This window comes from Balaenoptera musculus, chromosome X (assembly GCF_009873245.2).
Source record: "Balaenoptera musculus isolate JJ_BM4_2016_0621 chromosome X, mBalMus1.pri.v3, whole genome shotgun sequence".
NCBI classification, from domain to species: Eukaryota; Metazoa; Chordata; class Mammalia; order Artiodactyla; family Balaenopteridae; genus Balaenoptera; species Balaenoptera musculus.
Genome location: NC_045806.1, coordinates 109,312,365 through 109,336,884, shown reverse-complemented (window position 1 = coordinate 109,336,884; position 24,520 = coordinate 109,312,365). Strand labels below are relative to the sequence as shown.

The 24,520-nt window shown below is 39.2% G+C and overlaps 1 protein-coding gene across 5 annotated transcripts in view; it reads left to right on the top strand.

Annotated features, from left to right (window-relative positions):
• The window catches only part of ENOX2 (ecto-NOX disulfide-thiol exchanger 2), a 262,533-nt gene that overhangs the window by 213,201 nt on the left and 24,812 nt on the right, over positions 1 to 24,520 (top strand). For all 5 annotated transcript variants that reach the window (XM_036840857.1, XM_036840855.1, XM_036840853.1 and 2 more), the window contains 4 exons: positions 7,740 to 7,946; positions 16,766 to 16,999; positions 19,245 to 19,457; positions 21,192 to 21,298. In XM_036840857.1, coding sequence (XP_036696752.1) covers positions 7,740 to 7,946; positions 16,766 to 16,999; positions 19,245 to 19,457; positions 21,192 to 21,298 — 761 coding nt within the window. The remainder of the gene's footprint in view (positions 1 to 7,739; positions 7,947 to 16,765; positions 17,000 to 19,244; positions 19,458 to 21,191; positions 21,299 to 24,520) is intronic.

The window sequence follows — 24,520 nt, the reverse complement described above, 5'->3', positions numbered from 1 at the left end:
AGAATCTGGGGTCATTAAAATTCTTCCTGAGATATACATCTAACTATCCATAGGGCCTGCTTGTCCAAATCACAGAGTGCATTATCCTGTTTTTCATCCTGAATTCCTCTCAGGATGCATTGTCGGTCAGCAAATGCAGTGTTATGACTTACCCCTTGTAGAACTGGGTGGTAAGCAATGCTCTTTGTCTTAGCAATCCTAATTTTTCTGCCTCTATAGCATCGTGTGAGCATCTTCAATCATTTCTACTTGCCATTTACCCACAATTTAGTCAAGTTCAACTCTTTTCTAATCTCACTCTCCTCTCCAGCCCAACTCCAAGCCTACCGTCTCCCAAATACTTCCACGTGGAAGGTACTGAAATTAAAATGGTAGTTAATCTTTCATCATTCTAATGCATTTCCAATAAAGTATTAGGGGCTAAATCCAATGGATACTTTTTAGTCCTTAAATTACTTTATTTCTCTACTATATTTAGAACTAGTGACCCCTTCATCCTTCTTGAAACATTAGGTCATTTGAAGGTGTTAGAATGGCCACCAGAGAGATTATATAGATCAAGAAGGAGGATGACCAAGCAGGGCACCCTAAGGAATTCTAACATTTCAAAATTTAAGAGAGAAAGGGGAGTTTGCATTTCTGTACACCCCTTAGCAGCAAAAGTCCTTAAAGCACTTAATCTTTACTGTTTCCAGTTCTTCTCTTCTCTCTTAAATCTTCTTCATTTGGGCTTTTGCCCCACCCCTCTATCAAAATGCTTGCTTAAGAACACTAATGTCTACAGCACTAATAAAGTTAGTTAGACAAGTATTCTCATTCATACCTGGAAACCAGTCTTTTATAAGGACCACGACAATTATATTTATATAATATGCTTTTAAAATATTTGATAAATTGATAGACAATAATGATACCACATTATAATATGTATTTATTTTATGTTACTAGTTGCTATAAACTTTTTCATACCTTTAAAAAAAAAAAGAACACTAATGACCTCACAATACTAAATCCAGTGGTCAATTCTCACTTCTCTTCGTAACTGACCTAACAGCCATGTATGACACAGTTGATTACTCCTTACTCACTGATATACTTTTTCACTTGGCTTCCAGGATACCACACTATTGGTTTTCCTTCTCACACTGGTCATTCCTTCTCAGTCTCCTTTGCTGATAACCTTCTGTTCTCGCTGACTTCTTACCATTGGAGAGCCCCATGACTCAGTCCTTGGACCTCTTCTCTGTACTCATACCGTTGATGAGCTCATCCAATCTCATGGCTGAGAAAAAGTATGCCAGTGATACTCTAAGTTATATTTTTAGCTCAGAGCTTGTCTCTGAACCCCAAACTCATATCCTACTGCTTATTTGATATCTCCACTTACATGTCAAAGAGACATCTCAAGTTTAATATGTTCAGAACAAAACCCCTAATATTTACCCCCAAACCTTCTCCACTAGTATCCTTCTCCATCTCAGATAACGGCAACTGCATCCTTTCAATTACTCAGCCAAAACTTAAGGGTAATCCTTACCTACTCTCTTTCCCTCACATGCCATATTTAATCTGTTAGAAAACTGTCAGTTCTACCTTAAAATATATAACTAGAATTCTACTATTTTCATGATAATTAGTGCTATGACCCAGTTTATGCCCCCATAATACATTTTCTGAACTATTGCAATAGCCTTCTAATTGGTCTTCCTCTTTCACCCTTGCCCCCTACAATGTATTCTTAAGAGAGTAGGCAGAGTGATCCTTTTTAAAACCTAAGTCAGACTATGTCCCTCCTCTATTCAAAACCCTTTAATGGCTCCCTGTTTTACTCAAAATAAAGGCCGAAGTCTGTTTAATGGCACAGAAAGACCTTTTTTTTTTTTTAAACATCTTTATTGGAGTATAATTGCTTTATAATGGTGTGTTAGTTTCTGCTTTATAACAAAGTGAATCAGCTACACATATACATATATCCCCATATCTCCTCCCTCTTGCTTCTCCCTCCCACCCTCCCTATCCCACTCTCTAGGTGGTCACAAAGCACCGAGCTGATCTCCCTGTGCTGTGCAGCTGCTTCCCACTAGCTATCTATTTTACATTTGGTAGTGTATATATGTCCATGCCACTCTCTCACTTCGTCCCAGCTTACCCTTCCCCCTCCTCGTATCCTCAAGTCCATTCTCTAGTAGGTCTGCGTCTTTATTCCTGTCTTGAATGTCACAGAAAGACCTTTAATGGCAAAGAAGGTCCTCCCTCTCTCACATTATCTCTTTGACTTTGTCTCTTACCACTCTCCTTTCCATCACACATTGTTCCAGTTATACTGACCTCCATGCTGTTCTGTGAACACACCAGGCCACTCTTCCATCATAGGGCCTTTGTATTGGCTCTTTCCTCTGCCTAGAATACTCTTCTCCTAAATATCTGCATGGCTAACTCACCTGCCTCCTTCAAGTCTTTGCTCAAATGTCTCTTCTTCAGTAACCCTGACAACCTATTTAAAAGTTCAGCCCTCCCTGCCGCACTCCCAATCCTACTTACCCTCTCTATTTTTCACTTAATACTTATTACCTTTTAACAAACTACGCAATTTATAGAATGTAAACTCCACAAAAGCAAGACGTTTTGTCTGTTTTGTTCACTGATATATCCCCAGCACTGAGAAAAGTATCTGACATATAGTACGTGTTCAATAAATATCTCTTGAGTGATGGAGGGATGGATGGATGAATACAAAAGGAGAAGTCAGAGGTCTAGAAATCAAACCAAGAGAGCATGAGGTAATTACACCACATGCCGACAACTTCTAAATCTATTTTTCAGTCCATGGCTGTCTTCTGAGCTTCAGACACATATAGCCAACTGACCACTAGACTTTTCCAGGTGGATCTACATCAAATGTGCAAAAAACAGTATTATAGTATAGTGAACAAACTACTAGATTAAAAGTCGAGAGAATTGTGTTTTACCCCCAGCTCTGTCACCAACTACCTGAGGGATCTTGGGTTAGTTGCATGACCTCCCCGGGTCTCAGTTTCCTTGTCTGTAAAGTGAGGCTATTGGGTTAGATTACCCTAGATACCTCCAAGGTTTCATCCAGTTCTAAAAATATGATTCTTGACATTAAAAATGTAGCTACCACAATAATTATTCACCTAGGCAAAAGTCCCTCAAAATGTATTAGGAAAGGCAAGAGCAAATTGGTAGGTGGCCCATAGAGCTTTGTGCCTTCAGTGGAACAGGCAGTATGGTATAATAATTAAGAGCCCCAACGTGACATAGGCCTGGTTTCGTATCCCAGATCTCCATACTTAATAGCCATGAAATCCTGGGTAAGTAACTTAACCTCTCTGATCTAGACTAGGCAAAATCAGTTCTGGTCTAAAAATTCAACAGATCAAACTAGACTGGAGCTGACTGTGCACCAGTCTCCTAAAGATAAATGGTGAATTGTCCTAGAAGCAACATCCTCTGATTCCTAGGAGTCAGAGATATGGCAAAAGAAAGCTCTCTGGAACACAGGTACTTTTTTTCACAGGGTGGCTATCAGAGATTTACTGCATTCCCAATTAACAGTCCTCAGTTGGTGGTATAAGAAAAAGACAGCACCCTCTCTCCAGAGAACTCAATTCTGTCAAGATTTTTCACTTCAGCTGATAGACCTTCTGTATGGAGAGGTTGCATTTTTCATCTACTGTGAAATAACAGTGAACGTGAAATAAATGGTGGAATATCATCTGCTACCTGTGTGCAGGCACGTGGGAAAGCACCCAGGAGCCAGAAAAAGAGCAATCATTTCATTTTACCATCTCAAAACAGGCTGAACTCATTTTGGCTCCTAGGGCTGGGTTCTATAAAGAAAATTAGAGAAAATGGATAAATTGAGAATTAATAAAGATTCGCTGGCCTTCTGATTACTTCCAATCAGTTGGGATTACATTAAAATATATCTGACCCCTGCTGATTGTCTAGGGGACCTTCAATCTTGGGCTGTCTAATAAAATCAACTCAAAGATTTTGCAGTATGCAAATTCTGGCAAACCAGTTGAGTGATCTGTGATGCTCCTTTGAAAAGCAAGATGCAAGTGGTTTATTGGGCCTCTATGCTGCTCCTTGCCTCACTTCTCAAAGATGAGCAGTGACTTTGATCTTAATGCTGATTGCCCCAACACAGCTCCCCAGAGTGGGTGCTTAGTTGTAATTAGAATTGCTAGCAGCTCCTCCTTTTCCAATTCCAGAGATTAGAGTGCTTTATACTCCCAGTTATCTTGCATCTTTTTACATGGAAGTTTCTTCTCCTCCATCCGGAGTGGTGATTGGGGTGTTACAGGAGCTTAGCACATTACCTGATTAATAGGATTAACTCCTATGGAGTTACCATTGCTATGCTCATATCACTGTATTTCAGTGGGATTAGAAAATCGGGCCCAGACAACAAAGTACTTTGAGCTGTTAATTAAAGAACAAGTACTATCCATTAAGGAAGACAGTACAGCCCATTGCCTTGCTGGTGGCATACACCTAAATCTCAGCAAATGCTACATTTACCCAAGGAAAATAAATAAATCCCCAGCATTCTTGACACTACTCTTAGTGGATTTTATGTGCCTTTACTTAGCAGACAGTCACCACTGAATAATCACAGCATCTAAATAGGGTGATGGTTTCATCAAGGGAAAGAGCCTTGGTATTGTCAGTATTACATATAACTATAGCAGTAACCAGACATTCCTTAGAGTCTCTCAACGGACCTAAAGGTAAACCTAGGCTAACTCAAATAATATAAAAAGGTGATTATTTGCTTCATAAAAAGATTCTTTATTGAATTCATTTAAATAGTAAACTTCAGACGGGTTCTAAGGCAGGATTTTATTCTGAAGCCTTAGATGTGAAAACATGGCTCTAACTAAATAGATGTTGTTGAAAATTCTTTACCTAATATGGTCAGTGGCCGGGTTGTGTTCCATGGTCAAAATCATGTGTGTCTTCACAGCTGTAGATTCTGAAACTGAGCAGGACACCACAGGCCCTACAGGGTACAAAAGGCCCTCCGTGTCCCCTGTTTCTTGTTTGTAGGAAAAGATTTTGGTCTCCTAGGTCTTCCCTGAGTGCCAAAGAGCAGGCACAAGCAGTTACTAATTGGAGAAGTGAAGGAATACAGAAACAAAGGAAAAGCAGTTAAGCAAGATAGCTTGAACAATAATTCAACAATAAAACAGAGTCCTAGTTCCTCTGCAAGGAATATGCCCCAGACTGGTTGGAACCAGAAGGTTGATGATTAAGATTCCTGAAACACCACCCTGTTACCTCACTATCAACCAGTCAGAAGAAAGTCATACACCCTGCAACCCTCACCCCAAATGTTGCCTTTAAAAACCCTTCCATGAAAACCATCAGGGAGTTCAGGTCTTTTGAGCGTGAGCTGCCCATTCTCTTTGCTTGGTGCCTGCAATAAATGCTGTACTTTCCTTCAGCACAACCTGATTTTGGTAGATTGGTTTTACTGCTGGGGGGGTGGGGTGTGAAGCAGACCCAAGTTCAGTTCTGTAACAGTTTCTCTACCAATAAGAGTGATTCCTTCCCAACCCCAGCCTTATCTAAAGATCTGGATAAAGCAAGGAGCTGAGAGTTTAGAAATCCAGGTCTTAGCTATCACTCCACTCTGGACTTGTAGTAGGATTTTAGAAAGCCTCAGAGTGGTAATTAGGAAACCTGAGTTCTATAATAGTAAATAATAATAACACTATAATAACTACAATTTATTGGGAACCTATCAAGTGCTAGGCATTATGCCACATGCAATATAGGCAGTAGATTATCAATTATCCTACAATAACCCTTGTAAGGTAGAGGATAGTATCCCTATTTTAAGATGAAAAAACAAAGTTCTCAGAGGTTATGTAATTTTCCCAAGGTCATACAGACAGTGAGTAATTAAGGTTTAAATCCAGGTTTAACTGCTCCAAGTTCATTTTCCTTCTCTTTCTATCTGATTTGTTGACCTTGAATAAGTTACCCAACCTCACTCAGCTAAGGTTTTTCCTCAGAATATTATAAGTTTAGGCCAAGTCAGTGGTTTTCAACTATAGCTACACATTAGAGTTGCCTGAGGAACTTTAAGAAAATGATGCACATGCTGCACCCCAGACTAATTAAATCAGACTCATTGGAGTGAGACCCAGGCATGGTTTGTTTGTTTGACTCCCAAGTTGATTCTAATATGCTACCAGAGTTGAGAATCACTGGAAGTGTGATATCTAGAATCCTTTCCAGTTCTTAAAAAACTCAGAAGTATAAGTCTCAAGAGATTCTGGATCTCATTTTTCCCTTTTTGGCTAAAGCTATAACCTCTCTAATGTTAGACATTTCAGATCCCTGCTCACTAGGTTATCTTCTTTTCCCTTTAAACTTCTCCTATGGAATGAAAAACCAATACAGTGAGTTCTTGAAATTGCAGGCATTTAAAATTTTAACAGAAATTTTGTAGGTTCCCTGAATCCCTCTACCCCTTTTACTGACTAAATAGAGGGAAAGAGAGCATCATGAGAACTTGATTATTCTGACCCACACTAATAAGCAAAGTGAGGAAGCTTAAGATGCTAATAGCCGAGGCAGCTCTCAAATCATCTGCTTGCCAACTTGGATAAGAATCAGGTGGGGGCCTTGGCCTAATCTACAAGTGAAACTCATTTATTTTTCCATGTGAGCTGTAATCACTGGTTGTTGAGCTCTCCAAATCTTGAGCTGGGAGAATTATTGTTAAGAGCTGAATGGGAAGAACGGATTACACAAAATAAATCCTTGCAGATACAAAACCAACACTAGAAAACCCTTGACCATCATGCTTTGTTTTGTTGGGCTATGAACTGTAGGATTTTGCTTGGGAAATGCTTTGCTACATATAAATAGCAACAAGGAGCTGGCAGATAAAACCGGCTTTATGTATAAGTGACCAGAAAGCACATTTTTTAAGCAGAAGGAGAATCATCTCATTAAGTAGGTTTTTAATAACTCTACAGCCAAATATATCTCACTTTATTTAATGATTTCCCAGATGAGCTTACTTTCCCTCTAAATGCTGCATGATTGGCTCTGGACCTCACCTCTCCAGCAAAGAATCTGAGGAAGAGCTCACTGGTATCAAAAAACAAAAAACCTAAAAGGGATGATCTGTATTCTGGCTGATTTTGTCAACCAAATTATTCTGATAGCTGTATATATTTTTGTAAATGTTCACCCCTTCACTGTCAAATTAATCCTGAAACAGTTCTTTCTGTAAGCATGAACGGGGAGAATACAATAACTACAAACTGAATTAAACAAACCCTTCTCTCAAGGACACTGGTTCTAAGAATTCTCAAAAGTAAGTTTAAACCGAGTGGGATTTCTTTCCACTAATTGTCTTCTTAATAAAAATGACTGAAAATTGGGCATAGCTGGGTTGTCACAACAAAAGTAAAGAACAAAATAAAAGAACTTTTGATGAGACAGATGGGTCTGAGTCTTTATCCTGTATACATACATCACGATCACCAAATCATTGAATAAAATAATTCTGAGGTTCAGGCAACCAATTTGCTATGGAGCAGAGATGAGCATCTTGGAGGCCACATGCTTCTGGGTCTCTTAGGCAGAAGTCTGATGGGAACAGTAGGGCTGTCTCTGGGACATGTTAAGTTTCTAAGAGGTCTGTCCTAAGCAAACATTTTAATTTCAAATGCTTTTGCACTTACACTTAGATCTTCCACCTCCTGCAACCCGAGAACGACCACCAGGATGCAAAACAGTATTTGTGGGCGGCCTGCCTGAAAATGGTACAGAGCAGATCATCGTGGAAGTGTTTGAGCAGTGTGGAGAGATCATTGCTATTCGGAAGAGCAAAAAAAACTTTTGTCACATTCGCTTTGCTGAGGAGTACATGGTGGACAAAGCCCTTTATCTTTCTGGTAGGTGTTTAGTCATGAGGATTGTGCCACCAGGCACAGCACAGAGATTGGGGATCAGTGTATTTGCACCTGTGGCAGCTAAAGTTTGGGCTTAATGGCAACCTCTCTTGCCTTCATAGATGGAAAATGCATGTTACTACCTGATGTATTCCTTTAAAAGTTCTTAAGTAGTTCCCAATTGCCTATGGGATAACACCAAAACTCCTTACTTGTAGTGTTAAAGGCCTTGATTATCTGTTTTACCTCTCAACATTATCTCCCAATCCTTCCTTCACATACCATGTCCTAACCACACTAAACTAATTCTAGTTCCCAGAATGTGCCCATGGTGTTTTATGCCTTTTCCTCTGACTAGAATTACCTTTTCCACCCCCACCCACCATACACACATCTTCATACCCTAAAGCTCCAGCTCAATCATAACCTCTTCTAGAAAGCTTTCTCTGACTTCTCTCCCCACTCTGCCCCAGGCTGGTTTGGGCACCCCTTCCTCAGTGCTTCTGCCATGCCTGGTGCTTCCTCCTAACATGACACCTGTAACACCATATGAGAACTGTCTCTTTCTACCTCTGTCTCCTGCAACAGAGAATGAACTCCTTAGGGGAAAGACTGTGTCTTATGTAACTTTGAATCCCCAGCATCTAGCACATAACCTGGTACAAAAGTAGATGCTCAAAAATAACTATGGAAGTCAGTTAGTTATCAAATATTCATTGACTGATAATCAGAATACTAGGTTGCTGAGGATATGGCAAAGACTGAGGCATACAAAATTCTTGCCATCAGGGATATTACATTCTGAAGATGGCAAAATATGATATATATGTAAACAAATAATATCAGGTACCAATAAATGCTATGAAGAAGATTAAAACAGCTAACATACCTGGGGTTGCTAGGAAAGCAAGTATTCTCTAACATTTGAATTGAGATTTGAACAATATGAAGGGGATTGCCATGCAAACATCTATAGGAGAAGCATTCCAAAATAAGGAAAAACAAGTAGAGACCCTAAGATGAAAATGGACTTGGCATGTTCAAGCAGAGGAGAGAAGGTAAGCATGACTAGAGCACAGTAAATGAGAGAGAGGCAGTGAAGGGAAATGAAGTCTGAGAGGTAAACAGTACCAAATTATGTTGGTCCTTTAATCTATACAGACATACCTTTTTTATCGCACTTTGCCTTATTATGCTTTGCAGATATTGTGTTTTTTACAAATTGAAGATTTGTGGCAACCCTGCATTGAGCAAGTCTATCAAAGCCATTTTCCCAACAGCATTTGGTCACTTCATGGCTCTGTGTCACATTTTGGTAATTCTGGGAAAATTTAACTTTTTCATTATTATTATATTTGTTATGGTGATCTGTAATCTTTGATATTACTATTGTCATTGTTTTGGGGTGCCACAAATTGCACCCATCTAAGATGGTGAACTTAACTGATAAATGTGTGTGTTCTGACTGCTCCACCAACTGGTCGCTCCCCCATCTCTCTCCCTCTCCTTGGGCCTCCCTATTCCCTGAGACACAACAATATTGAAATTAAGTCAATTAATAACCCTACAATGGCCTCTAAGTGTTCAAGTGAAAGGAAGAGTCTCTCACTTTAAATCAAAAGGTAGAAATGATTAAGCTTAGTGAGGAAGGCATGTCTAAAGCTGAGACAGGCCAAAAGCTAGGCTTCTCATGCCAAACAGTTAGCCAACTTGTGAATGCAAATGTAAAGTTCTTGAAGGAAATTGAAAGTGCTAGTTCAGTGAACACACAAATGATAAAAAACTGAAACAGCCTTATTGCTCATATGGAGAAAGTTTTAGTTGTCTGGATAGGAGATCAAACCAGCCACAACATTCCCTTAAGCCAATGCCTAATCAAGAGCAAGGTCCTAACTCTCTTCAGTTCTGTGAAGGCTGAGAGAGGTGAGGAAGCTGCAGAAGAAAAGTTTGAAACCAGTAGATGTTAGTTCATGTGGCTTAAGGAAAGAAGCCATCTCCATAACATAAAAGTGCAAGGTGAAGCACCAAGTGCTGATGTAGAAGCTACAGCAAGTTATCCAGAAGATCTAGCTAAGATCATTAATGAAGGTGATACACTACACAACAGATTTTCATTGTAGATAAAACAGCCTTCTATTGGAAGAAGATATCATCTGGGACTTTCATAGCTAGAGAGGAGAAGTCAATGCCTGGGTTCAAAGCTTCAAAGGACAGGCACACTCTTTTTAGGCGCTAATACAGCTGGTGACTTTCAGTTGAAGCCAGTGCTCATTTATCATTCTAAAAATCCTAGGGCCCTTAAGAATTATGCTAATTCTGCTCTTCTTATGCTCTATAAATGGAACAACAAAGCCTAGATGACAGCACATCTGTTTAACAACATGGTTCACTGAATATTTTAAGCCCACTACTAAGACTGACTGGTCAGGAAAAAAAGATTCCTTTCAAAATATTACTGCTCATTGACAATGCACCTCGTCACCCAAGAGCTCTGATGGAGGTTAATGTTTTCATGCCCGCTAACACAGCATCCATTCTGTAGCCCATGGATCAAGGAGTCATTTCAACTTTCAAGTCTTATTATTTAAGAAATACATTTTGTAAGGTTATAGCTACCATAGATAGGGATTACTCTGATGGATCTGGAAAAGTCAATTGAAAACCTTCTGAAAATGATTCACCATTCTAGATGCCATTAAGAACATTCGTGATTCATGGGAAGAGGTCAAAATATCAACATTAACAGGAGTTTGGAAGAACATGATTCTAACCCTCATGGATGACTTTGAGGGACTCAAGACTTCAGTGGAGGAAGTAATTGCAGATGTAGTGGAAATAGCAAGAGAACTAGAATTAGAAGTGGAGCCTGAAGATGTGACTGAATTGCTGCAATCTCACGATAAAACTTTAACAGGTGAGGAGTTGCTTCTTAAAGCTGTGCAAAGAAAGTGGTCTCGTGAGATGGAATCTACTCCTGGTAAAGATGCTATGAAGATTGTTGAAATGACAACAGAATATTTAGAATGTTACCCAAACTTAGCTGTTAAAGCAGCAGCAGAGTTTGAGAGGATTGACTCCAATTTTGAAAGAAGTTCTACTGTGGGTAAAATGCTATCAAACAGCACTGCATGCTACTGAGAATTGTTCATGAAAGGAAGAATCAATTGATGCAGTAAACTTCATTGTTGTCTTAAATTTTAAGAAGTTGCCACAGCCACCCCAACCTTCAGCAACCACCACCCTGGTCAGTCAGCAGCCGTCAACATCAAGGTGACACCCTCCACCAGCAAAACGATTACAACTCTCCCCCAAACTCCCCCATCCAGAGAATGGATACATGTATAAGTATGGCTGAGTCACTTTGCTGTGCACCTGAAACTATCACAGCATTGTTAATCGGCTATACTCCAATATAAAATAAAAAGTTTAAAAAAAAAAGATTACAACTCACTGAAGGCTCAGATGAAGGTTAGCATTTTTAACAATAAAGTATTTTTAATTAAGGTATTTATATTTTTTAGACGTCATGCTATTGTACACTTCATAGACTACAGTACAGTGTAAACATAACTTCAATATGCACTGGGAAATCAAAAACAATGTGTGACTCACTTTATTGCAATATTCACTTTATTATGGTGGCCTGGAACTGAACCCACAATATCTCCAAGTTATGCCTGTAGTAATAAGTTTATTATTCTGGATACAATGGGAAGCCATTGAAAGATTTTAAGGAGTAGGGTGATGTGATCTGATATACATTTTAGAAATATCACTTCTGGGTAAAGAATGGACTGAAGGGTATGGGCAAGTGTGGTGACTAGTGGTTAGTTAGCTGACCATAGCATTAGTCCAATCCAGAAGTGATAGTGGCTTATATACTATGGTAGTTGGAGTGGAGATAGCAAGAACTACTCTGCATAAAGTCACTTGTTCCTGGTAAAAGTTCAGATTTGGGGAGACTGGGGCAATTGGAATTGGAATGATTTTCTTTGTAAATATTATAAAGTTTCATGGCTGATCCTTTGCTTATTTGAATTGTTATTTTTCTTTATGGGGCAGTGGACAAATAAGATGAAGGCAGAAGACAGAGTAATTGGAAAGGGCATAGAACAATTAACTACTTCCTTCCCTAACTACTAACCCTTCCCTAAGGGTTAACAATTTGGAAGAATTGGGTCCAAGTGCTAGACATTTTACAGAATCTTCCTTCATGTAACAGGCGCTTGTTGGACATCTCCTTTGTGTAAGCTATTGTGCTAAATGTTGTACAGAGTAGAAAATGAGTTAAACCTAGTTCTTCCCTTTAATGAACCCAGGGTTAGTATGCAGTCATACATTCATTTATTAAAGAAACATTGAGCACCTGGCATTGCTCAAGACACTGATAAGACACACTCATTGCTAATAATAATGACATTTGAAAGTTATGTGTGCTGTACGAGAAGTATGGTAAAGTGTTATGGAAGTTCAGAGGAGAGAGAGAGAGGGAGGAAGGGAGGACGGGAGGGAGGGAGGGGGGAAGAGAGAGAGAGAGAGAGAGATTGAAATTGTCTGGTTCCTGACTGGGGTTATCAAAAAAGGTAGCATTTAGACCAAGTCTTTGACAAAGAGAAAGCATTTGAATGTGGAAAATGGGGCATAGATACAGCATGAGCAAAGGTACAGAGGTGGTAGGTTTTGATGAACATTCAAGGAAACAATAAGTAGTGGTTTGTGTACTTAGTAGACATGAAAGGAGGAGGGAAAACATCCATCGTTAGCACACTTTGAAAGGCTTAACAGTTGGGTCTTTACTCCTCAGATAATAGGGAATTGTTGAAGAAATTCTTTTTTTTTTTAATTATTAATTAATTTTTTTTTTTTTAATTTTTGGCTGTGTTGGGTCTTCGTTTCTGTACGAGGGCTTTCTCTAGTTGCGGCAAGCGGGGGCCACTCTTCATCGCGGTGCGCGGGCCTCTCACTATCGCGGCCTCTCTTGTTGCGGAGCACAGGCTCCAGACGCGCAGGCTCAGTAGTTGTGGCTCACGGGCCTAGTTGCTCCGCGGCATGTGGGATCTTCCCAGACCAGGGCTCGAACCCGTGTCCCCTGCATTAGCAGGCAGATTCTCAACCACTGCACCACCAGGGAAGCCCTGAAGAAATTCTTGAACAAGGAAGAAGATTGTTTCTGAAAGATTAATGTGACCGCTGTGTATAAAAATGGGTAAGAGGAGAGGAGGTCAGTTAGATACCTGTTGCAATAGGCCAAAGAAAAGGTAATGAGCATTGGAAAAATTAGGCTGGTAACATGGGAGAGGAGAAGAGGAGGCAGATGTAGAATGCTCTTTTTACATTTGCTAAGTGCTGTAAAATTCATCTACTGAAGATTTAACAGCCCTTAGCAATGATAACAGAGCATTCCACAATAGACTATTTTAAAAAAAAAACTTAAAGGTCTTGAAAAGCCCTGAACAGTTGTACATAAAAGACGACATGCTGCTCAGGAGGTATCCATCTAAATGTCATTGAAATCAGCTCTCCGGTAACAGCCACCTGGAAACATTCTCACGGCTGCCAAAGGAAAGGAGATTGCAATCAGTGATGTGAAAACAACTAATTTTTCCCTTTAAATTTGAACCTGCTCCCTGAAAGTTTACATGTGCTAGAAAACTCCTGAATTGGATGGCTGTTCTCCCACTTTGTAAAAGAAAGAGGTTAAAACAAACAAACAAAAATCCCTTAGAAAGGGGCTAGAAATGTAGACATAATTGTTTTTTCTATTGGAGTTTGAGCACCTTTGGGAGCCGGCATTGTACACAGCGCACCACCTCGAAGCATCACAGTATCTTGTGTATGTTTCTGCAAAAGTTTCATTTCCTCCTCTCATTTGATCTTCTCCACAATCCTGGGAGAATAGTCAAGGTAATCATTAATAACCCCATTTTTCTGATGGCTCAGATAATTAAATAAGATGAATGGATGTGAAAGTACATTGTAAACTTTAAAGGGCCCTAGCAAAGTTTACTTATGAAATGTATTTATTCTTCCTCTCTCTAAAAAGAATATTTTAGTGTGACTGGGAATTATTCTTTTAACAGCTTTATTTAGGTATAATTGACATACAATGAACTTCACATATTTCAAAAATACAATTTGATATTATTGACACATACATACAGCTGTGAAACCATCATCATAGTCAAAATAATGAGTATGTACACCTCTCCCAAAAGTTTCCTTCATGCCTCTTTTGTAATCCCTTCTTCCTAACCCTCCCCAGTTCTCTCCCCAGGCAACCACTGATCTATTTTCTGTCAGATTAGTGTGCGTTTTCCAGATTTTCATATAAATGAAATCATATGTTTTGTATGCTCTTCCTTCCTTTGTATAGATCCAGATTTCCATTTGGTATCATTTTCCCTGTGATTGAATTTCCTTTAACATTTTTGGTAGTGAAAGTCTGCTCCTGATAAATTCTTTCAGCATTTGTATCAAAAATTTATTCCACTTTTTTTAAAAGGTATGTTCTCTGGGTATAGGATTCTAGGTTGACAGTTTTTTTCGCTCTCTCTCAGATGTTGCTCCACTATCTTCTTACTTGCATTGTTTTCAACAAGAAATATGATGTTATCCTTATCTTTTTGTTTCTCTGTACATAAAATGTGTCTTTTGTCTATGGCAGCTTTTAAGGTATTCTCTTTATTGCTGGTGTTTAGAAATTTGATTTTGATGTGCCTTGGTATAATTTTCTTCATGGTTTTCCACTTGGGGTTCATTGAAATTCTTAGATCTGAGTTTTCATCAAATATGGACATTTTTCCTTCCTGATTTCTTCAAATATTTGTTCTATTGCCTCCCTTGTCTCCAATCATGGCTCCAATTAGGCATATATTGGACCCCTTGAAGTTGTCCTAGAGCTCACCAGTACTCTGTTCATTTTTTTAAGTCTTTTTTAATCTCTGTATTTCATTTTGAATAGTTTCTATTGCTATGTCTTCAAGTTCATTAATCTTTTCTTCTGCGATGTCTAATTTGTCATTGGTCCTGTCCAGTGATTTTTTTCAACTCAGACATTGTAGTTTAAATCTATAAAAGTTTGATTTTGGTTCTTTTTTTATGTCTTTTGTGTTTCTACTTAATATGTTCTATCTTTTCTCTAGCTTCTTAAGCATATGAAATCCAACTATAATAGTTTTTATGTCCTTATCTATTAATTATATTATCTGCATCACTTCTGGCTCTGCTTCGTTGACTGATTTTTATCTTTATTATGATTTTCCTGCTTCTTTGCATATTGGGTAATTTTTTATTGGACACCAGACATTGTGAATTTTACCAGGTGACAAATATTTTTCATTCCTGTAAGTATTCTTGACCTTTGTTCTGGGATGCAGTTAAGTAACTTGAAAATTTTTTTATCTTTTTAGGTCTTGTTTTTAAGTTTTGTTCAGCAGAACCAGAGCAGGGTTTAGTCTAGGGCTAATTTTTCCTCACTAAGGCAAAACTCTTTTGATTACTCTATCCAATGCTCTCTGAATTATTAGATTTTCTCCTCTGGCTGGTGTGAAAAGGAAATAGTCCTAGCCCTGTATGAGCTCCAGGGATTATTACCTCTAATGCTCAGGTAATTCACACATATATAGACATCAATACTCAGCTACATAATAGTGGAGGACCCTCTGCAGAGCTCTGAAGTTCTTTCTCTGTGTAGCTTTCTTCTTTCCAGTACTCTGCCATGCAAACTGTCTGCCACAGTCTCCCTGGATTCCCAGTTCAATCTCCTCAACTCAGGGAGATCACCATACTTTGCCTGAGTTCCCCTCCCTCTGCTGAGGCCTGGAAACTCTCTCCAGGCAATAAGCTGGGGAAATCTTAGGGATCACTTCATTTGGTTCTTGTCTCTTAGTGATCTCTGTCTTCATTGCCTAATGTCCAATGTCTTAAAAACTATTGCTTCATACATTTTGTCCATATTTTTAGTTGTTTAAGGCAGGAGTTACCCTGCAAGCTTGTGCTTAGAATGCAATGAGATAAATGTGTGTGGAAGCAGCTAGCTCAGCTTCTGAAACTTAAAAGGTTAATAAAAACTTAATAATTTTTTTTGAATTTTGTTGAGAGATTTAACTTGGGTGCTATAACTGACACCAAAAGTGGAGGTGTGGACTTGAATCCTGGTTTTCTGAATCCTAGTCCTATACCAGTATACTATAAGCACACTACCTCTTTTTTTAAGGATCCCAAATTATATGTCACCTGGATCACATACCACTCCCCATTATATCTATTCCACCCCCCCAAAATGGTTCCGAGTCACCAGATACATCTAGGAAGCAATTTGGGGGGTTGAAATGTTGAGCTGATTTAAATTTATCAAAATTTTATTGATTTTATTTAAATTTTATCAAAATTTTATCAACATTTAAATTTTATCAAAATTCTGAGTGGCGGGATGACTGACACTCTTGAAGTTATCCAAAGACACCACAATTTGAGGCCACCTTTTGCATTCTTCCTAGCCCGTGGTGCCACATAAAGCTTATTCCTGATACAGTTACCCACAGAGCCTCCCTCTGTCACAGGTAAGGTGGCAGATGGAGAAATGGAACTCCTATGAATAAGACTGACCCAACCATGGAATAATAAACTATTATCAGAGATAGAGACTATAATCCAAGTCTTTAATGTTCTCCTTGCTAGTAGTGGGGAGAGAATTTGGGGTTATGTGGTCACTGGAAACTGCTGTGACTGCATCTGAAGTACCGAACTTGAAAAGCTACTTACAGCGGCTCACTCACTGGGCTGTTCTTGTTCTCTCCTCTCTCTCCCTCTTGTGCACTTAGGTTACCGCATTCGCCTGGGCTCTAGCACTGACAAAAAGGACACAGGTAGGCTTCATGTTGATTTTGCACAGGCTCGAGATGACCTGTATGAGTGGGAATGCAAACAGCGTATGCTTGCAAGAGAGGAACGCCACCGTAGAAGGATGGAAGAAGAAAGGTTGCGCCCACCATCCCCACCTCCAGTGGTCCACTATTCAGATCATGAATGCAGCATTGTTGCTGAAAAACTAAAAGGTATACAAAACATTCGAGCTTTGTGATTAAAAGAACTCTTTTCTTTGGAGAAATGTAATAAATATATTTGTATTGTTGACAGTTATCCTTGAATTTCCCACTGAGGGATTCTAAGCATTTCTTGTGTTGAAGCCTTGCAGTTAGAAAGGTGTACCTAGTAATTCAAGAGCCAAAACATTTGTCCCTCCCACCTGTGTCTGTGATCCTTCACTGTCTCAAGTTACTTTTTCTCTCCATACATCAGGTGACTAGAAAGAAACAATTTTTTCCCACTTTTCCACATCAGAGAATTTTAGCTGTGATCCATGACTTGGGACCTGTAAGCACCTCCACCCCCTTTCATTGTGGATAGCAAGTTAGTTTTGAATTCTAAGTCAGAATAAATCAGAATAGAACTTGATGTGACCTCAGAAAACTCTGATAAAATTCCATTTTATAGATGAGAAAATGGAGGGCGAGAGAGTAGCTACAGTATACATTCTTCTTAGATTACGCAAAGACTTAGCTACTACAACTAAAAGAGGACTCTTTTAATCACACATTTATTCCACACAGTAACTACAGAGACTTCCAGACATTGCTAAATCAGACTGCTTTCCCTTTAGTTTTGATTCCTGTTCCCCTTGCTTGACTCTCAGAGCCATTTTGCTAATTTAACCTTAATTGCCTTGCCTAGTCTCCTGTGTTAGTAGCTCAAATCCAGTTTTTTCATTCTATGAGTATGGTTGATTTTATTGGATGAGTGCTGGTGTCCCATTGATCTTATTGGTGACACCAACCCAGCTCTAACAGTATGAATTTTCCTTGCTTCTTGTGCTCTAGGCTCAGCAAGATGCTGCTAATTCCCCTTTGCAAATAGGTCTCATTCACCAAACTTGTTTGCACCTTATAGCCTAAGGGTTTCACACGTTAAAGAAATCCTTTGTTTGGATTGATTTGTCTTCCTGTAAGAGAAAAGCAGAAAACATAGAATCCAGAGTAGAGACACAGAAATAATGGTACACTTTGAAAAGCTGGAAAGGCTGAAAGCATTGGTAAGATGCCAGGTCCAAGACTTAACTGTTCACATAAGGCCAAACAGCTCAGTTTGAATTTTTATTAAAAAATGAATTTGCTGGTTGTGTGGACCTCAAGCAAAAAGCAAGCATCAATGAATCAACTATACATCAATAATTTTTTAAAAACTGAGCATCAACATAAAGACTGTATGTAAGTAATGAAATGAAAACTGCTATAACGGTGAGGCTGACCTCTCATTACACATCTGCACTTAAAAAGGCAAGTGGTAAGAAGTTCACATTACAGTGAGAGATGGTTCCACTGGACATAAGGGTTCCTGGCTAGAGAGGGATATGGAGTCCTACAGTGGGCCTTCAATGGGATGCTAATGGACTCTCCCTCTCAGGAGTCTTGAACAGCAGAATATGTAAGTGGCTATCTCAGAAAGCTGAACCAGAGGCTTTGGAAGCTGAACCAGAGACTACTATTTTCACATCAGAGAGTAACTCCTAACTAGCTGTAGAAATCTACTTGGAGGGTTCCTCAGGCAAGAGAAACAGGATGTGGCGAAATGTAGAAATAGAATGAATTACATCAAAATAGATTGTGACTGGGACTGAGTGGAAGGTCTGGGGCTGGATTGGATGCAGGAGTGATGTTACAAAAAGTCAAAGATGTAAGTGTTTATACCTAAAGAATTGCCATTTAACTCTTTCTTAAGGCTCCTTCCAAAGGTTTAATTCCATGGATCCAGGATAGAGTTACTGTCAAATGCAAGTTAAACTCAAGACTCAAGTTTACTTGTGCTTTTTAGAAAATAAGATTGTAGAATTCTGAAGTTCTCTCACCGCTAATTTATATATTACACACATGCACAGGCACACACACACACACACACACACACACACACACACACACACACACAGAGGTTAAGAAATTTGCAATATGTGAAAGCTATGTCAGTAAAGAAAACTTTGTTTAGGAAAAGAAGAAATACTCTTGTTCTGAAAATCCTTCGTAGACTACAACTAATCTGACTACTTTTGGAATCTTTCATTCTTTCAGTCTCTGCCCACCTGCTGCCTGTGTGTCACACGTGTGCATGCATGGTTCCTCACCCTCTGCAATTAATTCATTTCACAACCTTTGCCAAAAAGCCATGGTGGCCTCCTTGCCAGCATGTTGGGAAAACAGATGGAGATTTGGTTACTTTTGATGACTCTAAAAATAAATTCTCTTTTTTCAGATGATTCCAAATTCTCAGAAGCCGTGCAGACCTTGCTCACCTGGATTGAGCGAGGAGAGGTGAACCGTCGCAGCGCCAACAACTTCTACTCCATGATCCAGTCGGCCAACAGCCACGTCCGCCGCCTGGTGAATGAGAAAGCTGCCCATGAGAAAGACATGGAAGAAGCAAAGGAGAAGTTTAAGCAGGCCCTTTCTGGAATTCTCATTCAATGTGAGTGGAAGTCATAGTTCTGCCAGAAGGGTGAGAGGGCACTTCACTTAGTCATCACTCTCTCTACACAGGAGCCAGGGCTCCAGAGCCATCCTGTGTCAAGAAGGAACGCCCTCTTCATCACTGCCTTGTGCTCTCCTTATATTGCCAAATGACCGAGCTCCGGTTTCATGGGAATCATATGCGCACCTCCTATGTTCATTTTCTGTGGTATATCTACTTCAGCTCCTTAGAAACACTGACGCTTAGACCACAATCCTGTGATTTTACTTTCGCTTGTTCTCAAAGTAAGTTACAAGCAGCCTCAGGCTCCAGTGGAAAATTCGGTATTTCACTGCTGAAGTTAGAATGTAGCATCAGGATTTGTAAGCTTCTTTGCTTCAGATTTGCATCATTATGCTTTTCAGGTATTCCATTTTAGGGATAAACGTAATTATATTTCCCAAGGTAATTGAATAAAAGCCAAATTTGCTACTTCTACCTTTTGTTTTTAGTTTCCTTTCTTCAACATTTCCTTTACTGGATGTCAGTAGACACTGAGAGGGAATGGGAAGCCACTGAAATAGCCATTTTCAAAAATTAGTACCACTCCAAACCTATCCAAGGTCTCTTAAATGAGCAGAAAAATTCTCAAATAATGTTTTTAGTTCACTGTATTATAAAAAACTGTGAACTCTTATCTTTTGAGTAAGAAACTGTATTCACGTTAGGAACAAAGGTACAGTTTTATGACTTTGCTTTTAAACAGTTATGGCCCACTCTTCTCATACGTGACTTCCCATACTTGACTGATACATAAATGGGATTGAGGAGGAGTTGTTTCATTTTCCATTTCTATTTTGAAAGTATCTATGGGCATGGAATCCAGGAGGAGAAAGCATATGTTTTTAGGGCTTCAGAATAAATAGAAAAAGAGAGCAGCAAGCATCATGGGAATATAAATCCTTAACTCATTAGTAGACAGGGTACAAACAGGGCTGTAAAGAAAGAAATAACACCTCTGAATTTTCTTACTGTGAACACCTAGCCAGGCAGAGGATCTTGTCCTTTTTTTCTTTTCCCAGAAAAAAGTCATGACTAAGTTTTCCTTCTCTTGAACTGATTGCAATAAAGCCCCCGAATATTTGTACACATTTCCTCATTTGACATTTTAAGCGACCCTGAAAAAATACTCCCTAGGACTGTGCTTACACACTATTCTTCCATAAAACTTGTGTTTCTCCAGTCAACAAGCCTATCTAGGTAGACTTAAAATAGATCCTATCCATTTTAGGTTTTGACTTGTTGCTTCTGGTTAAACATACCTCAGGATAATAAAAAGATGGATTCCATTGAAATGAAGCATCCAGGCTCATTCTAAAAGGCTAGTTTAAGAAGCCAGTGGTCAAAAGGAGCTGGTACAGTTCACCACTTGCTGTCCTGTTGTTCAGGGTCAATAGTGCTAAATCACATTCACCATGACTCTTGCCTCTCCTGCCTGAATGAATACAGACTACCTGTATTAAAAAACTTTAGTCACCATTTTACCCTAAACCTTCTAGAATTCATTTTTTCTTTCTGTATATTGATATCTTTGCCTTTGCGTCCCCTTTAAACTCATGGTACGCCAACACACAGCTCTAGTCCAGTAGTGTCATAGGAGACACACTAAGCCTGATGCTTCTCTTATTTCTTTTCTCCTCTCTTTTGCCATCCCTGGATGATGCTGATTCAACTGTTGATCTGATGCTGCAGTTGAGCAGATAGTAGCTGTGTACCATTCCGCCTCCAAACAAAAGGCTTGGGACCACTTCACAAAAGCCCAGCGTAAAAACATCAGCGTTTGGTGTAAACAAGCTGAGGTTAGTAACTTTTTACTCTGGTAGCCCCTCAGGGGGACAGTTTCTTTCTTTAACAAGTTATTGATTTGGAGTTTAGCTAGAATTAAATAGTGCCAAGCTCCCATGGCCACAACAAGGCCCTAATGAAACACTGAGACATGTTCTATAGCCTGTCATTGTGTCCAGACCACCTGCTGCCAAAAGGGTAATAAATGTGCACATGTTGTCTTGAATGCACTCTGCTGGGTGGAAACCTTAGTAGTGAAAATGTAGCTGCGATAATTAATAAGTTTACTTCCCTAAGCTAGCTAGTCTTGGTTACAACAATAATTACTGACCTGTGCATCTAGTGTTAGTAATATTAGGGCTGTCTTACATTTATTAGAGCATCTTGACAGTTGAGGCTGAAAGCTGCCTGGTGTTACATTGGAGCACTGAAATTTCTGAGCTTCTTTTATCAAACCCGCTCAGCCACCTTTATAGGTGGCAGCTTTAAAGGTAACAGAGGACTCTGATTTCAAATTAAGGTTGACGCACACCTCTCTGCTTGTGCTCAAGTGACATTTTTAGCATAACACTAGAACATATCTGATGTGATTAGGTTGCGATTCTAAATCTGAGATTAAAAACCAAGATGGGAGGTTTGTTTGCACCGATGTGCCTTTGGAATGGTGTTACATAGGCCTCAAGTTCTTCTGTTCCTATGTGTAGCTTCCTTACCCAGCCAGCCCTGACACTTTCCATCTATGTATGCAGCAACTCTTTCAACTTCGTTTCTGAGTCCTCTTTGCCAGTCTAGTAGCAGTCCCATTATATCTATCAATGCAGGTTGTCATATTCCTTAATAGTTAAATAGCACTTGTATGGAACTTACATATTATAAGGCACTTTCACATTGGTTAGCTCACCTACGTGAGCCCCTCAATAGATGTGGTGTAGTGGAAAGAACCTTGGACTTGGAGTTGACATGAATCCAAATCTCAGCTCTGACACGTTACAGCTGCGTGACTTTGAGCAAGTTAGTCAGCCTTTCTCAGTCCTTATTTCTTCACCTGGATTAAATGAGATAAGAGATATGTAGACAGTATGAAAATATAAATGCTATATAAATGAGAAATAGTATTATTTCAATTTATCATTAACAACTCCATAAGGAATAATAAGTAAGTAGAGTGTCCATGTTTTACATGTGAGGAAACTGAGACATAGAAATGTTAAGCAATGTACACACAATTACACAGCTAGTAAGTGGTCAATTCAGGCCTAGAAATTCTTCTTCTTCACTCTGTGCTCTGGCATAAACTGCCTTGTGGTCTTGAGTCAGTCATTTAATCTTTGTGAACCTCAGTTACCTAATCTATAAAATGAAGATAATAATCTATTCCTCTGTCTTTCATGAGAATACGTGACATAGTTTGCATGGCAACAATTTGAGAACCGTGAAGAGAGATTAGAGGAAGATAAGCCCACCTCTGCTCATAAACCAACAGTCTCTGAGCCATCAGTTATGGCTCGGCAAAGGGATCTATGAGTCACTAGGGAGAAATCCTTGAAGACATCAGCCCAATGGAGGGTAGGGTCATAAAAAGCCAGTAAAGTTTTTAATTGTTAAAAAAAAATAATTAGTATCAAAAAAGGAACCGATTATCTTACTGTAGCACAAAATGATTTTAGAATGCTAGGGCTACCTCATGTCGTTGAGCCCAACGAACAAAATTCAACATTTCAATTCAGACGTTTACTGAACAGATTCTCCATCTCAGGTATCATGACAGGCAATGCAGTATGAGATGGTCTTTGCCCTCAGGGAGCTAAAAAGGTAACAAAAGTGATCAAGGGGAGGGTTGGAGTTTAGCACTTAAATTTATTTATTTGTTTTTAAAATTTTTATTGGGGAATAGTTGATTTACAATGTTGTGATAGTTTCAGGTGTACAGCAAAGTGAATCTGCTATACATATACATATATCCACTCTTTTTTTTTTAGATTCTTTTCCCATATAGGCCATTACAGAGTACCGAGTAGAGTTCCCTGTGCTATACAGTAGGTCCTTATTAGTTATCTATTTTACATATAGTAGTGTGTATGTGTCAATCCCAATCTTTCAGTTTATCCCTCCCCCTCCTTTAACCCCCTGGTAACCATAAGTTTATTTTCTACATCTGTAACTCTATTTCTGTTTTGTTGATAAGTTCATTTTTTTAGATTCCACATATAAGCAGTATCATATGATATTTGTCTTTCTCTGTCTGACTTACTTACTCAGTACGACAATCTCTATGTCCATCCATGTTGCTGCAAATGAGATTATTTCATTCTTTTTTATGGCTGAGTAATATTCCATTGTATATATGTGCCATATCTTCTTTATCCATTCATCTGTCGATGGACACTTAGATTGCTTCCATGTCCTGGCTACTGTAAATAGTGCTGCAATGAACATTGTAGTGCATGGATGGCTATTTTTGAATTATGGTTTTCTCAGGGTATATGCCCACTAGTGGGATTGCTGGGTCATATGGTAGTTCTATTTTTAGTTTTTTAAGGAACCTCCATACTGCTCTCCACAGTGCCTGTACCAGTTTACATTCCCACCAACAGCGTAAGAGGGTTCCCTTTTCTCCACACCCTCTCCAGCATTGATTGTTTGTAGATTTTGTGATGATGGCCATTCTGACTGGTGTGAGGTGATACCTCGTTGTAGTTTTTGATTTCTCTAAAAATTAGTGATATTGAGCATCTTTTCACATAGCACCTAAATTTAAAATATCCAAAATCCTTAATTTAGTTTGAATAATTCAGAAAAATAAAAGTTGAGAGAAAAATGCTCAGTGTGTCTTCCAATTGTAGAAAAGCAGTATTAGTCTCTACCTTCCCTTCAACGCACACATGTATCCATTTTAGGGGGTGGAAGAGGCTGTTTGAAGTGCCCCACCCATTACAGAAAGCCCTGCTGATACAGTATTTCCTTTTTCATGGGAGGAGTGGAGGCTCTGGTTGGAGAACTGACTTGTCTAGGCCACAACCCTTTTGTAAACGAATTTGCAATAAAATAGTCTCCATTAATATTATTCATCAAGGCTCTCTGTAGTTATAGCAAGCCTACCTATCTGGTGGGTATATGCTTGAGTTTAATTACTTCCTCAGTAAAGATAGCTATGCCAATAAGCCGGACATTTCTCTGGGGCTGTGGAGAGCTGAGAGCTGTACACCCTATCACCTAATATTGTAGCAGAGCTTCCT